Here is a 20,214-nt window from a genome sequence, read left to right as displayed (position 1 = left end):
CTTAAACCCAGAGCTCCCCAGCGGACTCAGACAATGACCTATAGAAAGTCATGCTTCATTTTCTCTTTCGAGCTCCTTCAATGGTTGATTGCGTAAAAGCTGGTTTTGTAAATTACCTACATGATTTTACATATAACTAAATTGATAGTTTTTAACTTAAACTAACTTAAACTTTAACTACAAAAAAATTTGTTTGACCACTATTTACCTATTTATCCTGTTATCACAGGACATGTTTTTGTTTTCGTACATGGAGGGAAGTTGTTTAGGTTAAAATATCAATAAAAAAAGAAACAATATAGCCTTAGAATTGCATTACCTAAATAATAACTAGCTGAAAGAAAGAAAAGAAAGAATGGAAAGAAAACATACATCTTTTGAGACTTACTGTTTACCAACATAATTTATACAGTTGAATTATTGGGTAATTGGTTCAATAAAGTGCTGAAAAGGTATAACCAAAATAATTAAGAAAAAAAAAACGTTTCGCGTTTGTTGGCTACAAAACGCAAAACAAAAAAGTAAAACAAAAGAACATAAACAAACAAAAAACAAAAAACAAACAAAAAACAAACAAAGCAAAAGCAAAAGTAAAACAAAAAAGATCAAAGTAAAACAAAAAAGCAAAACAAAACTAAATAATACAAAATAAAAATAAAAAAACAACAACAAAAGGGAACAGCTTCTACAATTCCTATTAAACTTCCATTTCAGTATCGAATTGTCATGTATACACATAAAATGTTAAAATCATCGCAAAAAACTTTAAAAATACCAAAACGAACGTCAAGCATCTCCACGTTTCTTTTACTCCTCGTTCTTGTTTTCCGCCGTCTTAAGGACCGAATCTTCGCCCAAGATCTTACACAGTTCATTCAGTCTGAGCTGCATCTTCGGTATGCCTGCGAGCTGAGACTCTAAGCGCTGTTTTTCCTCCGTCAGCGAGAGCCGTGTGGCTGTATCTAACTGTTCGAACCGCCAGCCGCCCTCCCCGTCAAACTGCAGCAGGTGTGTGTGGTATTTCCTGTGGATGGACATTTGAAGAAATTCAATATATAGTTTATGTATGTACAATGCATCCCACGCACTTTTTGCTATAGTAACTAGTAAAATATTCCCTCGAGGACAACGATTGCAAACAAATTCCCTACTAATTAATGTTTCTTCAATAAATACTTGCATTCAAATAAATAAATACTACTGTACTTTCAGATAAAGATGTCACTTTGCATTCATTAAAGGTGCTCTAAGCGATGTTGGGTGAAGTCACTTCTTGTTGACGTTCAGAGTATTCTCAAACAAAACGGAAGCTAGCTCGACCCCCCCTCCTCCTCATCCCGTCCCCTCCCCCTCCTTTCCGTGCTTCCTGAAACAGGCTTTTCCTATGTAAATTCGTGACTTCGCGCATTCCTTCTCCTTTTCCCTCCTCTTTGTTATTTGTTCTTTGTTCATCGGAACGTCGTCTCTTTGGTCGTGTGTCGGCCATATCAAAATTCTCAAGAATATACATTTTTTATATTAGTCATTGTCTAGGACATCTCTCCTCTAGCTAACTTCCCTCTTCATGCTTCTCTCTCCTCCACTCCCCACACCCCCCTTCATGTGCACACGCACTAACCCCCCAACCCCCACCGCCAAATCATTCATGTCGGTTATTGGCTGGAACATGTGTTATGTTTCGTGGTCCAGGCTGGGCCAGTTCGTTTTTGTTGCCGTTTGTGGAGCCTGGGCTGTCTACAGAGATCGCATTTTTTTACAGTGTGTTCAGGGGACAGGCAGCTAGAGGATAGTGAGGAGATGTTTGCTGTATGTGACAAAAAATGTTTTGGCCTAAAAAACGCGTGACATCGCTTAGAGCACCTTTAAGTACATTAAAAATCATGTTGAATTATACTGACTCCTAAAGACATTTTGGCTACGTTCACACTCTCCATTTTTGGGATTGACAGCCATTTGCTTTCAGGTGTGAGTCTCGAAATTTTCAAACTAAAAATGTACTGGTGTGAGTTCGGTATTAGAATGTGGTGTCACTCCCGTAAATAACTGAACTGTGCGTGTGTAAAAGTAACCATATTAAGGATCACATACAGGACTGACAGTTGTATTCTGCTGCAGTGTGAAGAGCTTTTAAAGTTTTATGTTTCTTACCATAGAGAGGGTCTGTGAGTGATGGACAGCAAGGAGATCCCAGCATCCTTTGCAGCTTGAAATATTTTACCCTCTACATCAATGCTGACAGCACTGGTGCATTCATCCAGTAGAGCATACTTGGGCCTGAAAAACAGGTATTAATCATATTGAAGAAAACAAATCAACAAAATTACAAAAATATGTGTACATGTGTATGAAAATAATACGTGCAATGACATCTTACTTGTGGTAAAACATGCGTGCCATTCCCATGCGCTGCTTCTCGCCTCCAGAAAGAACATCTTTCCAGTCCATCTCTGCATCCCATCCTGCAACCAGACACAAGAGTAAACTACCTCCAAAACATACTTTCTATTAGACTAGAATAGATTTTTGTTGGCCTTTCAAAATAACTATAACTACTGGTGGAAAGCTTATTATACAGCTCACAATAATTCTTTCATGGATAAAAAGGAGATATGGCGAAACACTGGAGTCATGCAAGGTGGGAATTACATGTACAAACCTCCTTCGCGGGTAACTATGTGGTTTAAATTGACAATGTCCAGAATGACTTCCAGGTCCTTGTCTCTGTAACCCTTGTCATGCATGTCATCCAGAGAGTCGGGGTAGATGACCTGGTCTAGTAATGTCCCGACGGACATATATGGTCTAGAGAGATGGATAAAACATGTTTACTGATATTATGTCAGGTAGACTGAAGTTTTTAAGGTTGTGTGGTATTACATGTGTGGCAGATTGATTGAATATTTACAATATTTACATAGATAGATAGATAGATAGAGCCAGATAGACAGCCAGACAGCCAGCCAGACAGACAGATAGACAGACAGATAGATAGATAGAGCCAGATAGACAGACAGACAGATAGTTAGGTAGAGTTACAGTATCTCACAAAAGTGAGTACACCCCTCACATTTTTGTAAATATTTTATTATATATTTTCATGGGACAACACTGAAGAAATGACACTTTGCTATAATGTAAAGTAGTGAGTGTACAGCTTGTATAACAGTGTAAATTAGCTGTCCCCTCAAAATAACTCAACACACAGCCATTAATGTCTAAACCGCTGACAACAAAAGTGAGTACACCCCTAAGTGAAAATGTCCAAATTGGGCCCAAAGTGTCAATATTTTCCCAGCACTGCCTTAAAGCTGCAGTCGGAAAGTCTGGCAGATTGGGTAGACTTAGCCAAAATTTTGAATGTTTACAACTCTCATGCCCCTCCCCCACTACCAGCGAGCACCCTCCCATCAAGTTCGTGCTCGTCAGTGCGTGTGCACCATGTTTTCTGTGAACGCGTCCGTCTCTTCAGCATCGATTACCACCATGGACTCGGAGGTAGGCTGCCCTGGCTAATCTACCCATAGATAGCAATAACCGAGGAATTGGAAGCTTGCTAGTAGATTTTCTCTCCGCCATCACGCTTCGTACAATCCAACACACCTGCGAACTTCAGGCGTGTGCATGTGATATTGTAACGTGCGCGACTCAGCGCAAGGGGTGAGTGGGATCTGTGGCGTGTGCACGACCTGTGATTGACAGTCAGATCTCACACCCCCCAGCGCTGATTGGACCCGATGATCCGGGAGCGGTGGATTTTTGCAAAACAAATAACACGCTCCAGGTGGAGTTAGAAGCTCAGGTTTTTTTCTAAAACCACCTTATTTATGTTGTTCTGTCGGATTATAGTGTCGATTTCACTGAATATGATAAAATTTTTTTTGCCAAAGGCAGCTTTAACCCTCCTGGGCATGGAGTTCACCAGAGCTTCACAGGTTGCCACTGGAGTCCTCTTCCACGACATCACGGAGCTGGTGGATGTTAGAGACATTGCGCTCCTCCACCTTCCATTTGAGGACGCCCCACAGGTGCTCAATAGGGTTCAGGTCTGGAGACATGCTTGGCCACTCCATCACCTTCACCCTCAGCTTCTTTAGCAAGGCAGTGGTCATCTTGGAGGTGTGTTTAGGGTCGTTATGTTGGAATACTGCCCTGCGGCCCAGTTTCCGAAGGGAGGGGGATCATGCTCTGCTTCAGTATGTCACGGTACATGTTGGCATTCATGTTTCCCTCAATGAACTGTAGCACCCCAGACCATGATGCTACCACCACCATGCTTGACTGTAGGCAAGACACACTTGTCTTTGTACTTCTCATCTCGTTGCCGCCACACACGCTTGACACCATCTGAACCAAATAAGTTTATCTTGGTCTCATTAGACCACAGGACATGGTTCCAGTAATCCATGTCCTTAGTCTGCTTGTCTTCAGCAAACTGTTTGCAGGATTTCTTGTGCATCATTTTTAGAAGAGGCTTCCTTCTGGGACGACGGCCATGCAGACCAATTTGATGCAGTGTGCGGCGTATGGTCTGAGCACTGACAGGCTAACTCCCCACCCCTTCAACCTCTGCAGAAATGCTGGCAGCACTCATATGTCTATTTTGCAAAGCCAACCTCTGGATCTGATGCTGAGCACGGGCGCTCAACTTCTTTGGTCGACCATGGCGAGGCCTGTTCTGAGTGGAACCTGTCCTGTTAAACCGCTGTATGGTCTTGGCCACAGTGCTGCAGCTCAGTTTCAGGGTGTTGGCAATCTTCTTATAGCCTAGGTCATCTTTATGTAGAGCAACATTTCAACAATTCTTTTTTTCAGCTCCTCAGAGAGTTCTTTGCCATGAGGTGCCATTTACAAAAATGTGAGGGGTGTAGGGCTGTAACGATATGCGATATGAAACCGAAATCGCGACACTCAGATCCACGAATCTGTGTTGCGGTGTGAGAAAGCAGAATCACGACACAACCCTTCCAACTCCCCGTCCAGATCCAATGCTACCACATCTTTAAATTGCTATTAGTATTATTTGAAGTTAACATTATAAAATACGTAGACCTACTATACACCACAAAACTAGTTGAGGATAAATTCTTTAAAATTGAATATCTTTAGGATAAATTCTTTAAAATTGGGCAATTCCAGCATTATGGAAGTGACATTTACAGTCAAAACTTGAAATATAAATTCTCCGAAAATGCATTTAATACCAATATATTGAAAAGTCTGTTTATATATTCATACTCCCTTAATAAAGGAGTCCAGACATTAGAAAAATATAATTCTACACATGCGTTTTATATTTAATATGAGGGAAATACACATGCGTTACGGACGTGATACAAAAAATCTTTAACTTTTAGGTAGCAAAATATATTTGAGTAATTCTGTGAATTACACTGCACAAACCAAAAGTAATACTCCCAACTGGATGAAGAAGGGTTGGCTCTCCACAGAACATCAAATATTCATTTTATTTAAATTTTCGTATTCGCATTTATGAAGACAATGTTACGGACGTGACAGTTCTCCGTTACGGACGGGACCGCTCTGAAAGCGGTACTAAAAGACTGCTTTACAACTTTCACAGAGACCTCAAACAGAAAACACAAAGCCTTTCTTTAAAGTGAATTTCGTTTTGTATTAATTGTATCTTAATTTTAATCAATATTTCATCAACCAATTGCCTGGATTTAATAAATAAGAAGTATAATAATATAGCAGACAATAGATAACCACGACATGAAGGCGCCGGCGCGTGAACTGGAGCTCCTCTCATAAATTAACCGAAACTCAACCTTTAAGGTAGCCTACTTGCCTCACAGACCTGAGGAATATATCTATAGAAAAGAAGTTGTTTATTTCTTTAATGTTTCCTTAATTGATTTGTGGTTTACAGCACAGAGAGTAAGCCTCAGTTCCCTCAGTGTAAAACAGTAGCCATTTAATTTACTTTGTAAATGTAAGAGAACTTGACTGAAGAAGAATTTTCAACATGCGAGTTTAGTTCTGTTTGTTTTTCAACAGTATTTTGTTACAGAGAAAACAGAAGTGTTATAGCTTTGGCTATTTATTTATTTTACTTAGGTATATTGTTAATAATTTGCAGAGTTAATATTGTTCTTTGGTGTAATGTTATTTAATAAAAATATATTTATTTTTTTTCTCTCAAAATCTCTATTTTTTTCTCTTCTCCAAAAAGAATCGAGGTTTGTATCGAATCGTGGGTCAAAAATTGTGATACAAACCGAATCGTGGTTTTGGTGTATCGTTACAGCCCTAGAGGGGTGTACTCACTTTTGTGAGATACTGTATAGGTAATATAGGTAGCTAGGTAGAGACAGACAGACAGACAGACAGACAGACAGATAGACAGATAGACAGATAGATAGATAGATAGATAGATAGATAGATAGATAGATAGATAGATAATTCTCCCCCCGAACTGTATATAAAATATTAACCGCTGCGCATGCACCTGCAGTCCTCGGTAAATATTTCACTATTGAGGACTCTGGTTTCTATCACTCAGCAGTTCACAAAGCTTTAGTTACACTGTCTCTGACTCTGGTTACAGCAGTCAAATCCTTACGGTGCAACGTCTGCAAGATGGAACAGAGATGAAGGACAGTAGCTCTGTTCTGAAACTACAGTGAGCTATTTACCTTAATGTGCCTTAAGGGCCGATGGGAGTGGAATGTTAGTAAATCACTTTGCGTGATTCATTTATGCAATAAGATCAGCTGCAAAAATCCACGCCTTTTCAGCGCTAATTTTTTGCTGCGTGTCTTTAGTAAATCTAGCCCTAGGTTTTATAAAAGTGCCTGTACAGTATGTGCAATGTGAATGCCGGTGTGTAATACTGCTGATTCTGAAGAGGTGTGTGTGTGATACCATGGGTAAGTGTTGTTCGTACCTTTGTGGGATGTAGAACATGTGCTCAGGAGAGGGTTTATGCAGTAGTCCGCCGTACACGGGCCACAGGCCACTGAGGATCCGGAACAAAGAACTCTTCCCACATCCGTTTGGCCCCGTGATCAGCAAATGCATCCCTTCCTCTACCTGCACACAATATCCAGTTACAGGAAACCGAGTACAGTTCACATGGTTAAGTAAGAGGTGTATAGCTTAGAGCAAGCTACTTAGATAGCTAGACAGACAGACAGACGCAAAATAAAAAATTCTAGTTTGAGCTCATGTGTGAACTAAAGACATTCAAAAAGAAAGTGTGGTCGGGTGAATCATATATATATATATAACAATATTATGAGTAATTTTATATATCTTTTAATATATATATATAAAATACTGTGCGGGAGCAGCAGCTCATTTGCATTTAAAGGAACAGACACAAAACATTATTTTTTTTGCGTTTTTGCTCACCCTCAAAAAGTGACAATTTTAACATGCTATATAAAAATATCTGTTGGGTGTTTTGAGCTAAAACTTCGCATACACACTCTGGGGACATCAAAGACTTATTTTACATCTTGTGAAAAGGGCATTACACCACCCCTTTAACAATGATTTGATTAATTGTATGTTTGGATATTTGGAACTTGATGGACGCATACCCAACGATATGATTATTCATAACAAATTAATTAAGTTGCCATCAATGTAAACACAGCTTCAAATTAATAAAAGACTAAAAATAGCAAAACTAATACTATAAAATGGATATTTATGACATCAGTTTAATTCTGTATTCATTCTGTATCGTCACATTGCTTGGCAACCACAATCAACTAAACTTCACTTTGCACAACGCCAAACATTCCCATAACTTTGTCTTGACTTGTTCAAGACACTTCATGTTTCTGAGTTGCATGTGCAAATATGAAACTATGATTTCTTGCCCCCTGATAAAACCAGAAGCACATCTACGGTATCAATGTACTATGTAAAGTTGATAGTAAATGGTATATTTGTGCCCAGATGTGTAGTATTAAAAGTAATTGATACAGATGTTTATTCTTGTTTATCTTACCTTGAAGTTCAAGCAGGACACGACCACATCTCCATTAGGAGTGATTATAGGCACATTTTCACAGACTATACCTTTATCCACATCAATCACTTTGCCTGCAAAAACAGTAGAAAATATAATAAGGCAACGTTTTATATTCAGAGGAATAAAAATCTCACATTAACATTTGGTCTATTTTAAACCTATATGATTTTCTTTCTTCTGTGGAATACAAAAGAAGATATTTTGAAGAATGTTTGAAGAACCATTGACTCTCATTGTATAGAAGAAAAAAAAAACACTGAGACATTTCTCAAACCCTCTTTTATGTTCCACAGAAGAGAGAGTTTAAACATAAGGGTGAGTAAATGATGAGCAGAGCTGCCCTTTATTCACTAGACCTTTGATTTCCAGAGGCCCGTCGATGTGCATCTCAGGTCGGTTCCCGCTTATTATCTCCCCTGAAGTTGAGGTGGCAGATGAACGTTTGTATTTTCCCCTCTGGACTTCATCAAATACCAAAAACATGTTGTGCACACGTGCCGTATAGCCTGCTAACTCGGTGACCTAAAGCACACAGAACGAATGTATGTGATTAGAGTGATAGTGAGACATTTAGAGGTCGGGGTGACTCAACATCAGATAGCATTGCTCAACTGCTGTTAGTCAGGTCCAAAGTAGGTGACTGGGTATTTAGGCCACTTATGTAAAAAAAAGCGCACTGAAATTTCTGCATCTTATCATCAATAATGCTAATCAGCCTTCATTAAACCCATTGTGTGAAGTTTAAGATCAATCCCTTTGCACAATATTGGCCTGAATGCTTAATCTGATCCAAAGCACGTGTTAGGAAGTGTTTAGCAAGTGTTTTTCCTTGTTTAGGCAGACACACCACATCCCAAGAGCCTCGGCAAGAAGCATTGTGCTTTCCTTTGGGAACTCAAGGGAGTCAACAAGAAATATTTTTTCCTAAGAGTTGTTAACTGACCTTTTAAAGGGTTTAGGAATCTAGAAGTGTTTTTCCATTGCTAGCTTGATGTGCTCTGCTATACGAAAATTAATAGCTCTGCTATTTCTCAAACTTAATTGTGATGTAACGGAAGTAGTGACATATCTTTTCTTCCGTATTGAGACATACATTCAAAAAAAAAAAAAAAAAAAAAAAAAAGTAGGGTGGACTTGGTTCTATTCATCTGTTGTTGATTGGATGGAAGCAGATCTTAATGCAAACGTGAAGTCAATTGTGAAAGAAAGGGGCAGGTTTAAGTGGATAAAATGATTGGATAATTATTGAGATTCTGAAGATGAAGATTATTATTATTAAAGACTGTCTATTTTGCACTCCTTGTCTTAGTGACAGCAATAGTATAGCAATGGCCTAAAAGCATTAGCCTGGCTCCGCCCTCCTACGTACGTTTTTTTTTATTTTTTAGCAGTCCAATCAGCGAACAGAGGGAGTGCCTGAGAACGATGACGTTGAGGTCGTGCGCTAGTTTGAGTTGTAGGGTTACGTCACAACCAAAGGTTAGCGATTGGTTATGGCAGATCCAGAGTGGCTCTGGGCAGATCCAATAGTTTTAAACTTCAACAGAGTACTCGCCTTCAAGGAAGTTAACGCTTGTCAGTGGAATGAAATGTACGAGAGTCTGGTAGGACCAGGCTATAAAAGCATAGCGATATGATAAAAGCCACATACTGTAGGTACGACCTGACAACATGACAGCTGGTTTTACACTAGCAAGCACTTCTCACATTTACATTTCTTGAGAAAATGTTAATTATTAACAAATCACATGTAGGGCTAGCTGACACTTATAATTAGAACACAACATGTTATTTAAAAGGTCTGAAATAGCATGATGCTGTGCTTTATAGTGTCTGTCGTTGTAATGGACACATGCAGCATCTGTGAAGCGGGTCTGACTGATGCTCTCTGTTCAACAGATGGTGGATTAAGTTGCCCAGCAGGCTTAGTCAACAGAGTGGCAGCTGATACCAACACTGATCACTAGCCTATAGCAAAGATTCCCAGCTTTCACTGCTGCGTGACATCACATCCTTTGTGGTTTCAGTTCCTAGAGGCCTTTGCTGTTGCACTGCTATACAATAAAAGAATACATTTAAAAAAAGTGTGTGTGTGTAAAATAATTATTTCTTATTTCTTACTCTGACATGCTCCTTTGTGTTAATATCAAGAACATCCATGTTGTTTATAATGATTAATGACTGTAAAAATAAATGCAAGTGAACAAAAGGAACATGTTTAATTTTTTACCTCTTTATAAGAAGACATGATCCTTTCAATGGCATCGGCCCCTGAGGCCAGTAGATTGCGTGCTGTTGTGAAGGCCTCTGTTCTTTCACTCACCAACACTTGCGTCTGACCATCCGCCAGCTCTGGATTTGAAAAATGACATCTTTAAGCAAATACGATGTGCTACAGTAATGCAATATATATATAAATAATGAATAAATAAAAACATATACAGTATATATCACAGTAATTGCAATGAGATTACATATTATATACTGTAGAACTGCATAAACTGGACTTCCACTTTACCGTTGTCAGCAAAGCCAGTTGCAGTGATGATGGGCACTGCGACCATAACCAGACCACATCCACTCCAGACGTACTTCATGAGGAACTGCTCGATCATGATGTACCACAGACGTTTCGATAAGATGAGGTTCATCTGCTCCGCCAGGGCACTGTAACACTTCTGCAGCTGCCTCATCTCCACCTGCCACATGATAACACCCAAAAGATGTTTAATCTAATCAAGGCTTTCAAAAAAAGTTGTCAAACTAACATTAAACTAACATTAAATGTGTCTTGACAAGCATTTTTATAGTTAAAACATATATATATATATATATATATATATATATATATATATATATATACATACATACATACATACATACATATATATATATATATATATATATATATATATATATATATATATATATATATATAACTATATGAATTTCTGAATTTGTAAGTAAGTTTAAGTAAGTTAAAAAAGTTAGGAAACCTGTTGCCTTAAAATTAAGTACAAAAAACCTCATGCGTAATTGAAAAAAATTAAGTTGTGTGGAATTGTCAAGTTCACATAACTTATTTGTTTCAATTACGCATGAAGTTTATTTACTTTATTTTAAGGCAATGGATTTGTTTACTTTTTTTTTAAGTCAATTGATCACTTTTTTTTTTTTTACAGTGTCCCTAATCCGAGTACCTCAATTTTAATTTTAAACTTAGGAAATGAATTGGAATTTAAAAATGGATCCAGTTCTGGATAAGCTCATTTCCAGCACTTAAAAAAAATGTTTTAGTAAATCACAATTATGAAATAAAACTCATTACATAAAAAGCTGAAGTAAAACCTAAGTTGACCTAAAAAGTAAACTACACATGAATGATGCATTTCCTCATCTTATGTTTTCAGGCACGTGTGCAGTGTTTCTGACACGGCCCCTATAACAGTACGTTACCCTATAACAACTTAATAGGTAATCACATTTGCACTATGATTGATGCATTTCCTCGCCTAATACCCTTCCAAAAGAGCAATTATATGTTATTTTAATATGCATTATGCATTTCCTCACCGTGTGTCCCCTATAGAAGGCGATCTCCTCTGCATTGGCTATGATTCTGGAGTGCACATATCTTAGGTAGCCCTTCCTGTGCGCCTCCTCCGCCACCAGTTTACCGAACTTTGGCGAGCAGGCGCGCAGAACCTTGGCCGTGGCGAACACCACCAGACCCGCTAACAGAGTCGGTCCGGTTGCGTTCGCACCCCGAGATCGCGCGGTCTGTATCAAAGTATATGAAGTCAGTATCACGTCCAGAATGGGTTTGGTGAGGTTTGAGTACAAATGCGCAATGGACTGCGAGAACATCATCACATCCTCGGTCAGAGACTGGTCCGGGTTCGCCAGCCTCCCGTCCATGTTACTGACCTTATAATAGGTTTGATTGGTGAAATATGTTTTATATGCATGATCTACCAAGCGCGTGCGGAACGCGAGCGCGAGCTTGCACTCCAGATAACGGATCGCGCTGTTGACGAATGTGGCCGGGATGGCGATCAGAAGCCATTTCATCAGTTTGATCATGAAGCTCCGCGGCTCCTTCTCTACGATCGTTTTCACTATTTTACCATCCAAACCTGCCACGTAAATAGACAGAAACGTCCGTGAAACGAGAGCTACTGAATGTAAACATAGTAAACCCAGTTCTTTGGTTACAAACCTCGGGAATACGATTTTAACCAGATCAAGAATCTGCTTGAAGAATTCCGCATTGATACCGGGTGATTTACTAAGACCAGACACAGTCTCTGGTGTAGCTTTATGAATAGGTATCAATCCATTCTCGTGTCCTGGTGCAGATGTGCTGTTCCTGGTTGTCTTCCGTTGATTTATTTGTTTGCAGATGATGGGGTAAAGCGTTTTCGCCCCGTATACGGCGGCCGCCAGGAACACGGCTCTTTTCGCCGCAGTGCTCTGATTCCATTTCACTTTTGATGCCGCATGTAGGATGTTGCTCATTTTTTATCCTGCTTTTACAAAAATAAGTAGTCTGCAATCTTCAGTTTGTTCCGAGTTACATCCATATGGTCATTCAATGCCTTAAATAGAGAATATATACATACAATTCATTGTACCGTAAGGCTAAAACAGCACCGCTAGGTAGATGCTTCCGTCATTTGGGTTTTCCTCATTGGTCACGCCCCCACTCCACGCTGATTGGCTGCCGCACTTGACGTATGTAAATATAACGGAATGGTCTGATCTATCCAATGTATCTTAAACGAACAATTATTTGCTAAAAAGTTAGTCATTTGAAATAAAAGTAAAACATTGGAAATTATGAATTTATTTATGAGGTTATTTTGAAAATACTAATGTATGTTGTGTTTTTTTGGATGTCTTGTTACAGCTATCTGTATTTTATTTATTTTTTAATGTTGTGATAAGCATTCAATATTACAAAAAAAATCTTTACAAAAGTATAATAGTTTTTAAATGCCTCAATTTTTGTTTTGAATGTTTTTATTATTGTCATCCAGTGTTGTATGATTTCCTTGTTATTGTCAGTTTATTTTTAGAGAGAGGCATCTCAATAATATTATTAGTGATACAATCTTAAGATCTCAATCTCAAACGACATTTTCACGCCACACACGAACAGTCTTGCTGCATTTCTTCATCGCTGATATATGACCGTTGTTGAGACGTCACTCACATTCAGCTTTTGTGAAGTTCTCGCGCGCACAGAGTGAGTACGTGCGCGCCGTTATCGCTTTTTGTTCAAATTAAGATTATATTTTATCGGTTACTGTTCTTGACATATGCCTAATACCAACATAAACTGGAAAGTTAACATTTTACGCTGTCAGTGTTTAGTTATCTGTAGAGAACGAGAGACAGAGGGAGAATTTATAACCGCCTCAGACTGACAGCAACATGAACTGGGTCGGAGGATGCAGGTCAGTGCTACTGCTAACCTGCTACCTTAATTAAACTCACTAATAACTGATTTTATATAATTCTTAACTATACAATTAAAATGTCTAAGATTTCAAAGCAAAGATGTTATCAAAATTACTTGGTATTAAGTAATTAAGTTTACAATTCATCTAAGTTTATGACATCTAATCTTAACTAACCAGGAGCAGGTGTATGAAAAACAGAGAAGACACAATAAAACAGAGAGTGAGTACAATTAATCTCTTTAAACCACATATTTAAGACGTTTTAAACTTTAAAGTGACTAAACATTTATAAACTTTAAAGTGACTAAACATTTATAGTAGTACATTTGATACAGGCCTACACAAATTTACTAACTTAACGTTACATGGCTGGTTTCACAGACAAGGCTTAAGCCTTGTCCCAGACTAAAATGCATGTTTGAGCTGTTTTAACTGAAAGCAACTTTCACTGGCTTATCTTAAAATATGTCAGTGCCATTGTTTTGTCTCAGTCAAGGTGCACATCAGTAACATTTAAAAAAGCGACTTAAATGTCCAATTTGAACTAAGGCCTTATCCTGGCTTAATCTAAACCCTGTCTGTGAAATCGGGCCTTGGTTGGGATTAAACTAGGGTTACAGGTAAATTCCCTGCAGAAAAAAAAAGACAGCTAAAACCAGCCTAAACTGGTTGGCTAGTCTTAGGTGGTCTTCCAGCCTGGCCATAGCTGGTTTAGCAGGATTGTTTTTACCACTTCTTTAGATGGTCAGGCTTGGAGATTAGCTGACCAACCAAGTAAAAACCATCTTAACACCAGTTTGGCCAGGCTGAGAGACAGCTTAGACCAACTACTTCCATCTTAAACAAGCTTAGACCAGCTAACCTTTTTTCAGAGTTAGTAGTGTTTTATTTGATCTGAAAGCAATTCTCTAATTCTCTGTTCCACCTCAAGGCGTTTTTTCAAAAGCAAAGGATGAAGAAAAAGCCAAATATTATGGACTCAACCAAAGTACAAAACTCTGGCAATATGGATCTGCTGACATTATTCATAGTCAACCAGATTGCGTCGAAGAAAGAGAAAACCGGTACAGTCATAGTGCACTTACAAATGAACACATAGCAAAACATGCTTTTATATCCTTTTAATAAAGACATGTAAAAATCATGATATGTTTTGTTTTGCAGGCAAACCAAAAATAAACCCTTTGATTGGTGAAAAAAGAACCAAAAAAGCTTTGAAAGAACCCTTAGAGTTACCAATGAGCCCTTGCTCTCCTTCAAAACTGAACCTAGTCATCAGTCAGCCAAAGTACAGGTACATTTTCAATAGGTTTGTTATTCAATCTATATTTCCAAATAATTTCATCTACAGCTATTGGGTATTTGTTTCAACAGTGTAGACACACCTGGTTTCAAAAACAGAAAACATCGCCTTGCTGAAAAATTCAAGTTCAAGCCGGTAAGGACGACTAAAGTGGTCACTACCACAAAATAATTCACCTATATTCCATTAACCAGTCATTGACCTTATTATTAACTTGTCATTATCAAGATTTATAGTATTTTGTCTATAAAAGTTCATTATCAAGGATTGTATAAAGGCTTGTTCTCCCATAGCTGTCTCCTGTGCTTGAATCTAACCTGTCCGATGCCAGTGGCTCAGAAAATCAACATCAGCCATCCTCAACTTCAAATGGTTGCTCAGATCCAGTCCAACCCAAACCAACACCACATGTACCGTCCTCCCTGCCATCCAGGAAAAATCCTGACAATAATACTCATCAGGTCTATTGATATCAAGTCAACAGTTTGTGCAACACAACCTAGTAACACAATTTTTTACAGTGTATGTCTCTTTACAGTATGTGTCATTCTCTCAACCAACAAAGCTGAATAATCCATGGACCGTTGCATCTAATGAAGCTCCTGAGCAAGATCTGCCTCACAACAGTCCACTGGTTGGAATTCAGTTTGAGAGCACATTACCAAAGTGGGTACTATGTTATTACTATATTCCCAACACAGTATGCCAGTAAGAGAATGGGTATGAGGAAGTGCATATAACATGGAACTGTCATAATCTGTTGCAGCCCAGAGATGGAAGAGGATTCAGTGACCTCAGTTCTGTATCCACTGAGCAGTGAACAACCGGAGGAGCCACTGTTCATAGATTTCAAGGACATAGATTGTAAAGGTGATAATATGGCTTCTAGCATAATGTAGTTACAGGGAGATACTAGAATAAAAAACGTTCAATATATATATATGTATATGAGATACTTTTTAGCCATACATATATATACTATATATATGGCTAAAACGTATCTCATGCGCCAAAATCAAAAAAGCACCAAAGCCCACACATAATATTCTTCAGGAAGATGTTTTAAAAAAAGATTTATTCAGAGGACATAAAAATGACACAAGTACTCAGTGTATACCCAAACAGTGCAAAGACAAAAACATTTCTATATTATATGATCAGCAGTGTCTTAAGTAGTCTAAGTACAAATTGCTCACATGATCTATTTTATGAAGCAATTATGGTAATACTATGAAACATTAACCGTAACTCTTCTAACACATTTGATTGAAATGTGATAAAAACTATTTTTGGTTACACTTTATTTTAAAGTGTCATTGTTACAGTGTAATTATATATTTAAGTACTACTGAGTAATAATAATTAATTACATGTACTTACTATAGGATTAGAATTTGGTTGAGGGTTATATTGCATGTAATTATGCATAATTAACTGTTATTGCTATGGTAAGTACATGTGACATTTGTAACAAAGACACTGTAAAATAAATTGTTACCCTATTTTTTAAGTCAAGTTTAACAAAGCAAATATAGCAACAAAAATATCAGAGACAAATAATAGAAAAAAAATAGAAAAAAAAAATCCTAATGAAAATCCTAATCTGAAATATGAATAATCAAAACACACACACACACACACACACACACACACACACACACACACACACACACACACACACGTGTATGTGTGTATAAAACACCCCTGACTATTATGTAATGTATTTTAATATGCAAAATTTGAAATTGTCAAGTCAAGTCACATTTATTTAAATAGCGCCTTTTACAATACAGATTGTTTCAAAGCAGCTTTACAGAGATAACAGGAAAATAATGCAAAGTGTCACAGTCCTGCTTAAGTAAGTTCAGTGATGTTTCATTTTTGTTTTAAACAAGTTATTAATTTAGTTATATAATAGTTATATATATATATATATATAAACCGTGATGTCATCGTCCAGCTCAGTTCAGTTCAGTTCTTGTATAATAGTGTCAATGCAGGAAGATCAATATTATTGTTGAATATTAAATTAAATGTAAAATTTAATGTCCCTAACTAAGCAAGCCAAGCCAATGGCAACAAAGGTGGAAAAAGGTGGACAGTTGCAAGGCAAATTGTAAAATATTATGCAATATTACATTTACTCTTTAAAGTTAATACAGATTTTGAGTATTTATAGCATTTAGTGTAAATAATTGTTGGTGAGCTTCTGAGAAAATACAGAAACAATGTTACATCTGACTGACCTACTCAATCAATAATATTTCCAAGCCTCCATGAGATGTCCAGAGTACAGGCAGTTGGTATTTTGATTCATTCCATATAATGTTCTTTATTATTCTCATTTCTTATAGTGCTTACCTCAATTAGTTCTTACGACGGATCACAAAACATGTCCAATGATGAGCAGTTTTCAACACAGGTATGAAAAAACAAGCTTGTACAAGTTTAGAAATGAAAACATATTTAAAAAAAATGTGTTTATGAATATTTTCTATCTTTTACATAATTTTCAGCATATGGTTACTTCATTAATACATAGATTTGATTGGTTCATTTTAGAAATAAAGTAAGGGAAAGGGTGAAAAACTATAGTGACAGTTGCATTAGTCCTATCCAGTTGCATAGTGTCCTATTAGTCCTGCATTAGTAGGTAAATACTGCCTTCTTGTGGTTGAAAGCAACATAGACATACAGTAAGTTATTTTTTATTTATTTTTTCAGGAATTTGAAGGTACTGACTGCAACACATGTAAGTTTTATGGTTATTGTTATTATAGATGAATATATCGTTTTAGTGCTCAGAACAATATGTTTTATTGTCTTTCAGCAGGTGCTGATGGTAGAAATGTCTTTGTGCACAGTTGTGAATCTCCAAAAGGAGTTTATTTCGGCCTAGATGACGTAAGACAAAAACTAGTGAAACTGTGAAATTCACCCATTCAATTATTTCTTTATGACCATTAAATTGTCTCTTGATGGACAGGAAGAAGAAATGGACCTGCGCCATGCTGAAGATCCTCTCATAGCAAAGCACTGTTGCTTATCTGTGAACAATTTGACAGCAACACATTTACAATCTCCATCCTGCAATCAGGAGGCAACATTTTGCAGTGATTCTCAAAGTGAGGTAAAATCCAGAGTTTCAGACATGAGACAAGTAAACTGTTGACAAAAACTCAATGAAAATCAGTTTGTTCCTTCTCATCTGCAGACAGAAGCACAAAGGCGTGACAGGGATCCTCCAATAACCTTGAATAAGGGGACACAAACAGAAGCTTTATCTAACTGTGATGTCTCAGTTCAGTGTTCACTTATTCATCACACCACATCTGTGTCTTTCCCCACCGCTGATCAAACCAATGTCCTTACCACAAAGCAGCAGTCTTTTCATTTTAATCAGATGCTCAATCCAACTACACTTAGTTCTCCGGAAGATGGCCATAAAAGAACAGGAAATAGTCCCTCAGAGGCATCAGCAGCAAACCAGCAGGCAGAGAGACATCCGAAATCACAACCAGAATTCTCCCTCCGCAAACTTCGCAGTCGGAAGAGCACAGTAGGAGATATGACGTCAATTTTGAAACATCCTTTCTGCAAAGCCTCAGGTATAATAACTTATCCACTGTGAAACCTCACAACATTTTTTTTGTTAAAGTTTCCAGATGATTCTGATCAACATGGATGATTTTAAAGGAATAGTTCACCTAAAAATTAACATTCTGTCATTATTTTCACACCTTAATGTCTTTTCCCGAAATGTTCACGCTGTTCTTTTCAATACAAACAAGACAACAAAGCTTGATAAAAAATTTGTGAATATATGACTCATGCATCATATTGCAAGTCTTCTGAAGATGGATTCAAATGTATATATTACTTATATTTATCTTTTTTGAAAGTAATGAATACTTTTATTCAGCAAGGATGCATTAAATTGATCAAAAGTATTTAACTTATTTAGGGCCCTATCTAAGCGCATAGTCTAAAGCGCACAGCACAAGTGCACTTAGGTCGTGTACGCATCCACTTTTGCTAGTATAACGACGGGAAAAATGGTCGGCACTCCCGGCGCATGGTCTAAAAGGGTTGTCTCTATTCTATTAATGAGTAATGGGTGTGTTTTGGGCGTAACTTGCAATAAACCAATCAGAGTGTAATTTCCCATTCCCTTTAAAAGCCAGTTGCACTCGTGCCATGGCGGATTCGCTATTTACATGACGGAATAAATCTAAAATTCTATTAAATTCTATCTTCAATCTATTAGAAATAATCTATTCCCATCTACGGGACAAGCCGGATTCCACCATATCTTTATGTACACAATATTAATCTTTTACATTGTAATCCTTTTATTTTTAATATTTGGCTAGTTTGTGTGCTGTTGCGCGTCCCTGTGTGTGTAATAAGCAGAGTGTACGTGCGTCGTGCACCCGCCTATAGGCACATATTACTAATGCGCAATGGCGCAGTCTATTTCAGTTGCCTCAAAATAACAACGCACCAACTTAATAGCAATGCGCACGCCCATGGGCACACAAATGGGCGCAAATGCATTTGCTATTAAATACAAATGATAACTGCGTCAGGCTGAAACTAGCAAAACAGACATGCGTCGGGCCTAGCGCTACATTGTGCCGGGTGTATGATAGGGCCCTTATAATGTAACAATAAATGTTGTTCTTTTGATTGACTCAATGATTTCTGAAGGATCATGTGAAAATTCAGCTTTTGATCACAGGAATTGTAAAGTATACTAAATAGAAATATTAAAATAAAAACATTTAGAATAAAAAATTACAGTTTTAATTAAAATGTAAAAGTAATAATACTTTACTAGTAAATACTGCTAGTATTTTTGGTCAATAAATGCAGCCATTAGAAACTGACCCCAACAGTATTGTATATTAGGACATCAGAATGTAATTTACCCAGAATGAACTATTCCCATTTCATATTATGATTTTGAAGGTCGAATAGTACATTTTTTAAATGTCTTTTGTTTACTCCAGAACAGAAAAAAGAGGAGATGTGGAAACCTAGAGTGAAATTATCGAGGTGTGACAGCCCTCGTTTGGAAAGTGTGACGCGAAACCCTGTCAAGGATGTCAAGCATGCAGGAGAATCTGTGAAAGAGAAGAAGAAATTCACGGCAGAGAAAGGTGTGAACGGGGTCTCCGAAGAGACAGAGAAACAAGAAGCTGCTGACATTCTGTTGACGTTAAAGCGCAGAAAGGATTAGACAGTAAGCAAAATTACATTTAGAAAAATTGATTGTTCAATTTGATGCATGTAGGATTGAAAACCCAAATCCTAACAATATTGTATGTTATGTCTTTATTATTATCTCCAATTATTATTATTACATATTCAAGTTTTCAAAGTTCATATATTTAGTTTTATATAATATAAATCTAGCAACAGTATACAGCAACAGTAAT

At 37.5% G+C, this 20,214-nt stretch overlaps 2 protein-coding genes across 2 annotated transcripts; one reads left to right on the top strand and one right to left on the bottom strand.

The window, feature by feature from the left end:
- Window positions 1-373: 373 nt before the first annotated feature.
- Window positions 374-12,719, bottom strand: abcd2 (ATP-binding cassette, sub-family D (ALD), member 2). Its single transcript, XM_084407482.1, has 10 exons — window positions 11,579-12,719; window positions 10,524-10,704; window positions 10,236-10,357; window positions 8,362-8,527; window positions 7,982-8,076; window positions 6,908-7,053; window positions 2,657-2,802; window positions 2,375-2,459; window positions 2,149-2,274; window positions 374-1,024 (listed from the first exon to the last, which is right to left on the bottom strand). The coding sequence occupies exons 1-10, from the start codon at window positions 12,521-12,523 to the stop codon at window positions 808-810; spliced, it is 2,229 nt and encodes a 742-aa protein (XP_084263608.1). The 5' UTR covers window positions 12,524-12,719; the 3' UTR covers window positions 374-807.
- A 1,921-nt stretch (window positions 12,720-14,640) lies between these two features.
- redic1 (regulator of DNA class I crossover intermediates 1) lies at window positions 14,641-20,108 on the top strand. Its single transcript, XM_084406428.1, has 11 exons — window positions 14,641-14,764; window positions 14,845-14,908; window positions 15,067-15,234; window positions 15,312-15,439; window positions 15,540-15,643; window positions 17,128-17,195; window positions 17,498-17,525; window positions 17,607-17,677; window positions 17,760-17,903; window positions 17,988-18,381; window positions 19,786-20,108. The coding sequence occupies exons 1-11, from the start codon at window positions 14,709-14,711 to the stop codon at window positions 20,013-20,015; spliced, it is 1,455 nt and encodes a 484-aa protein (XP_084262554.1). The 5' UTR covers window positions 14,641-14,708; the 3' UTR covers window positions 20,016-20,108.
- Window positions 20,109-20,214: the final 106 nt, after the last annotated feature.

The sequence above is a fragment of the Rutilus rutilus genome (assembly GCF_951802725.1).
Source record: "Rutilus rutilus genome assembly, chromosome: 4".
NCBI classification, from domain to species: Eukaryota; Metazoa; Chordata; class Actinopteri; order Cypriniformes; family Leuciscidae; genus Rutilus; species Rutilus rutilus.
This window is presented reverse-complemented; position numbering and strand designations above follow the sequence as displayed.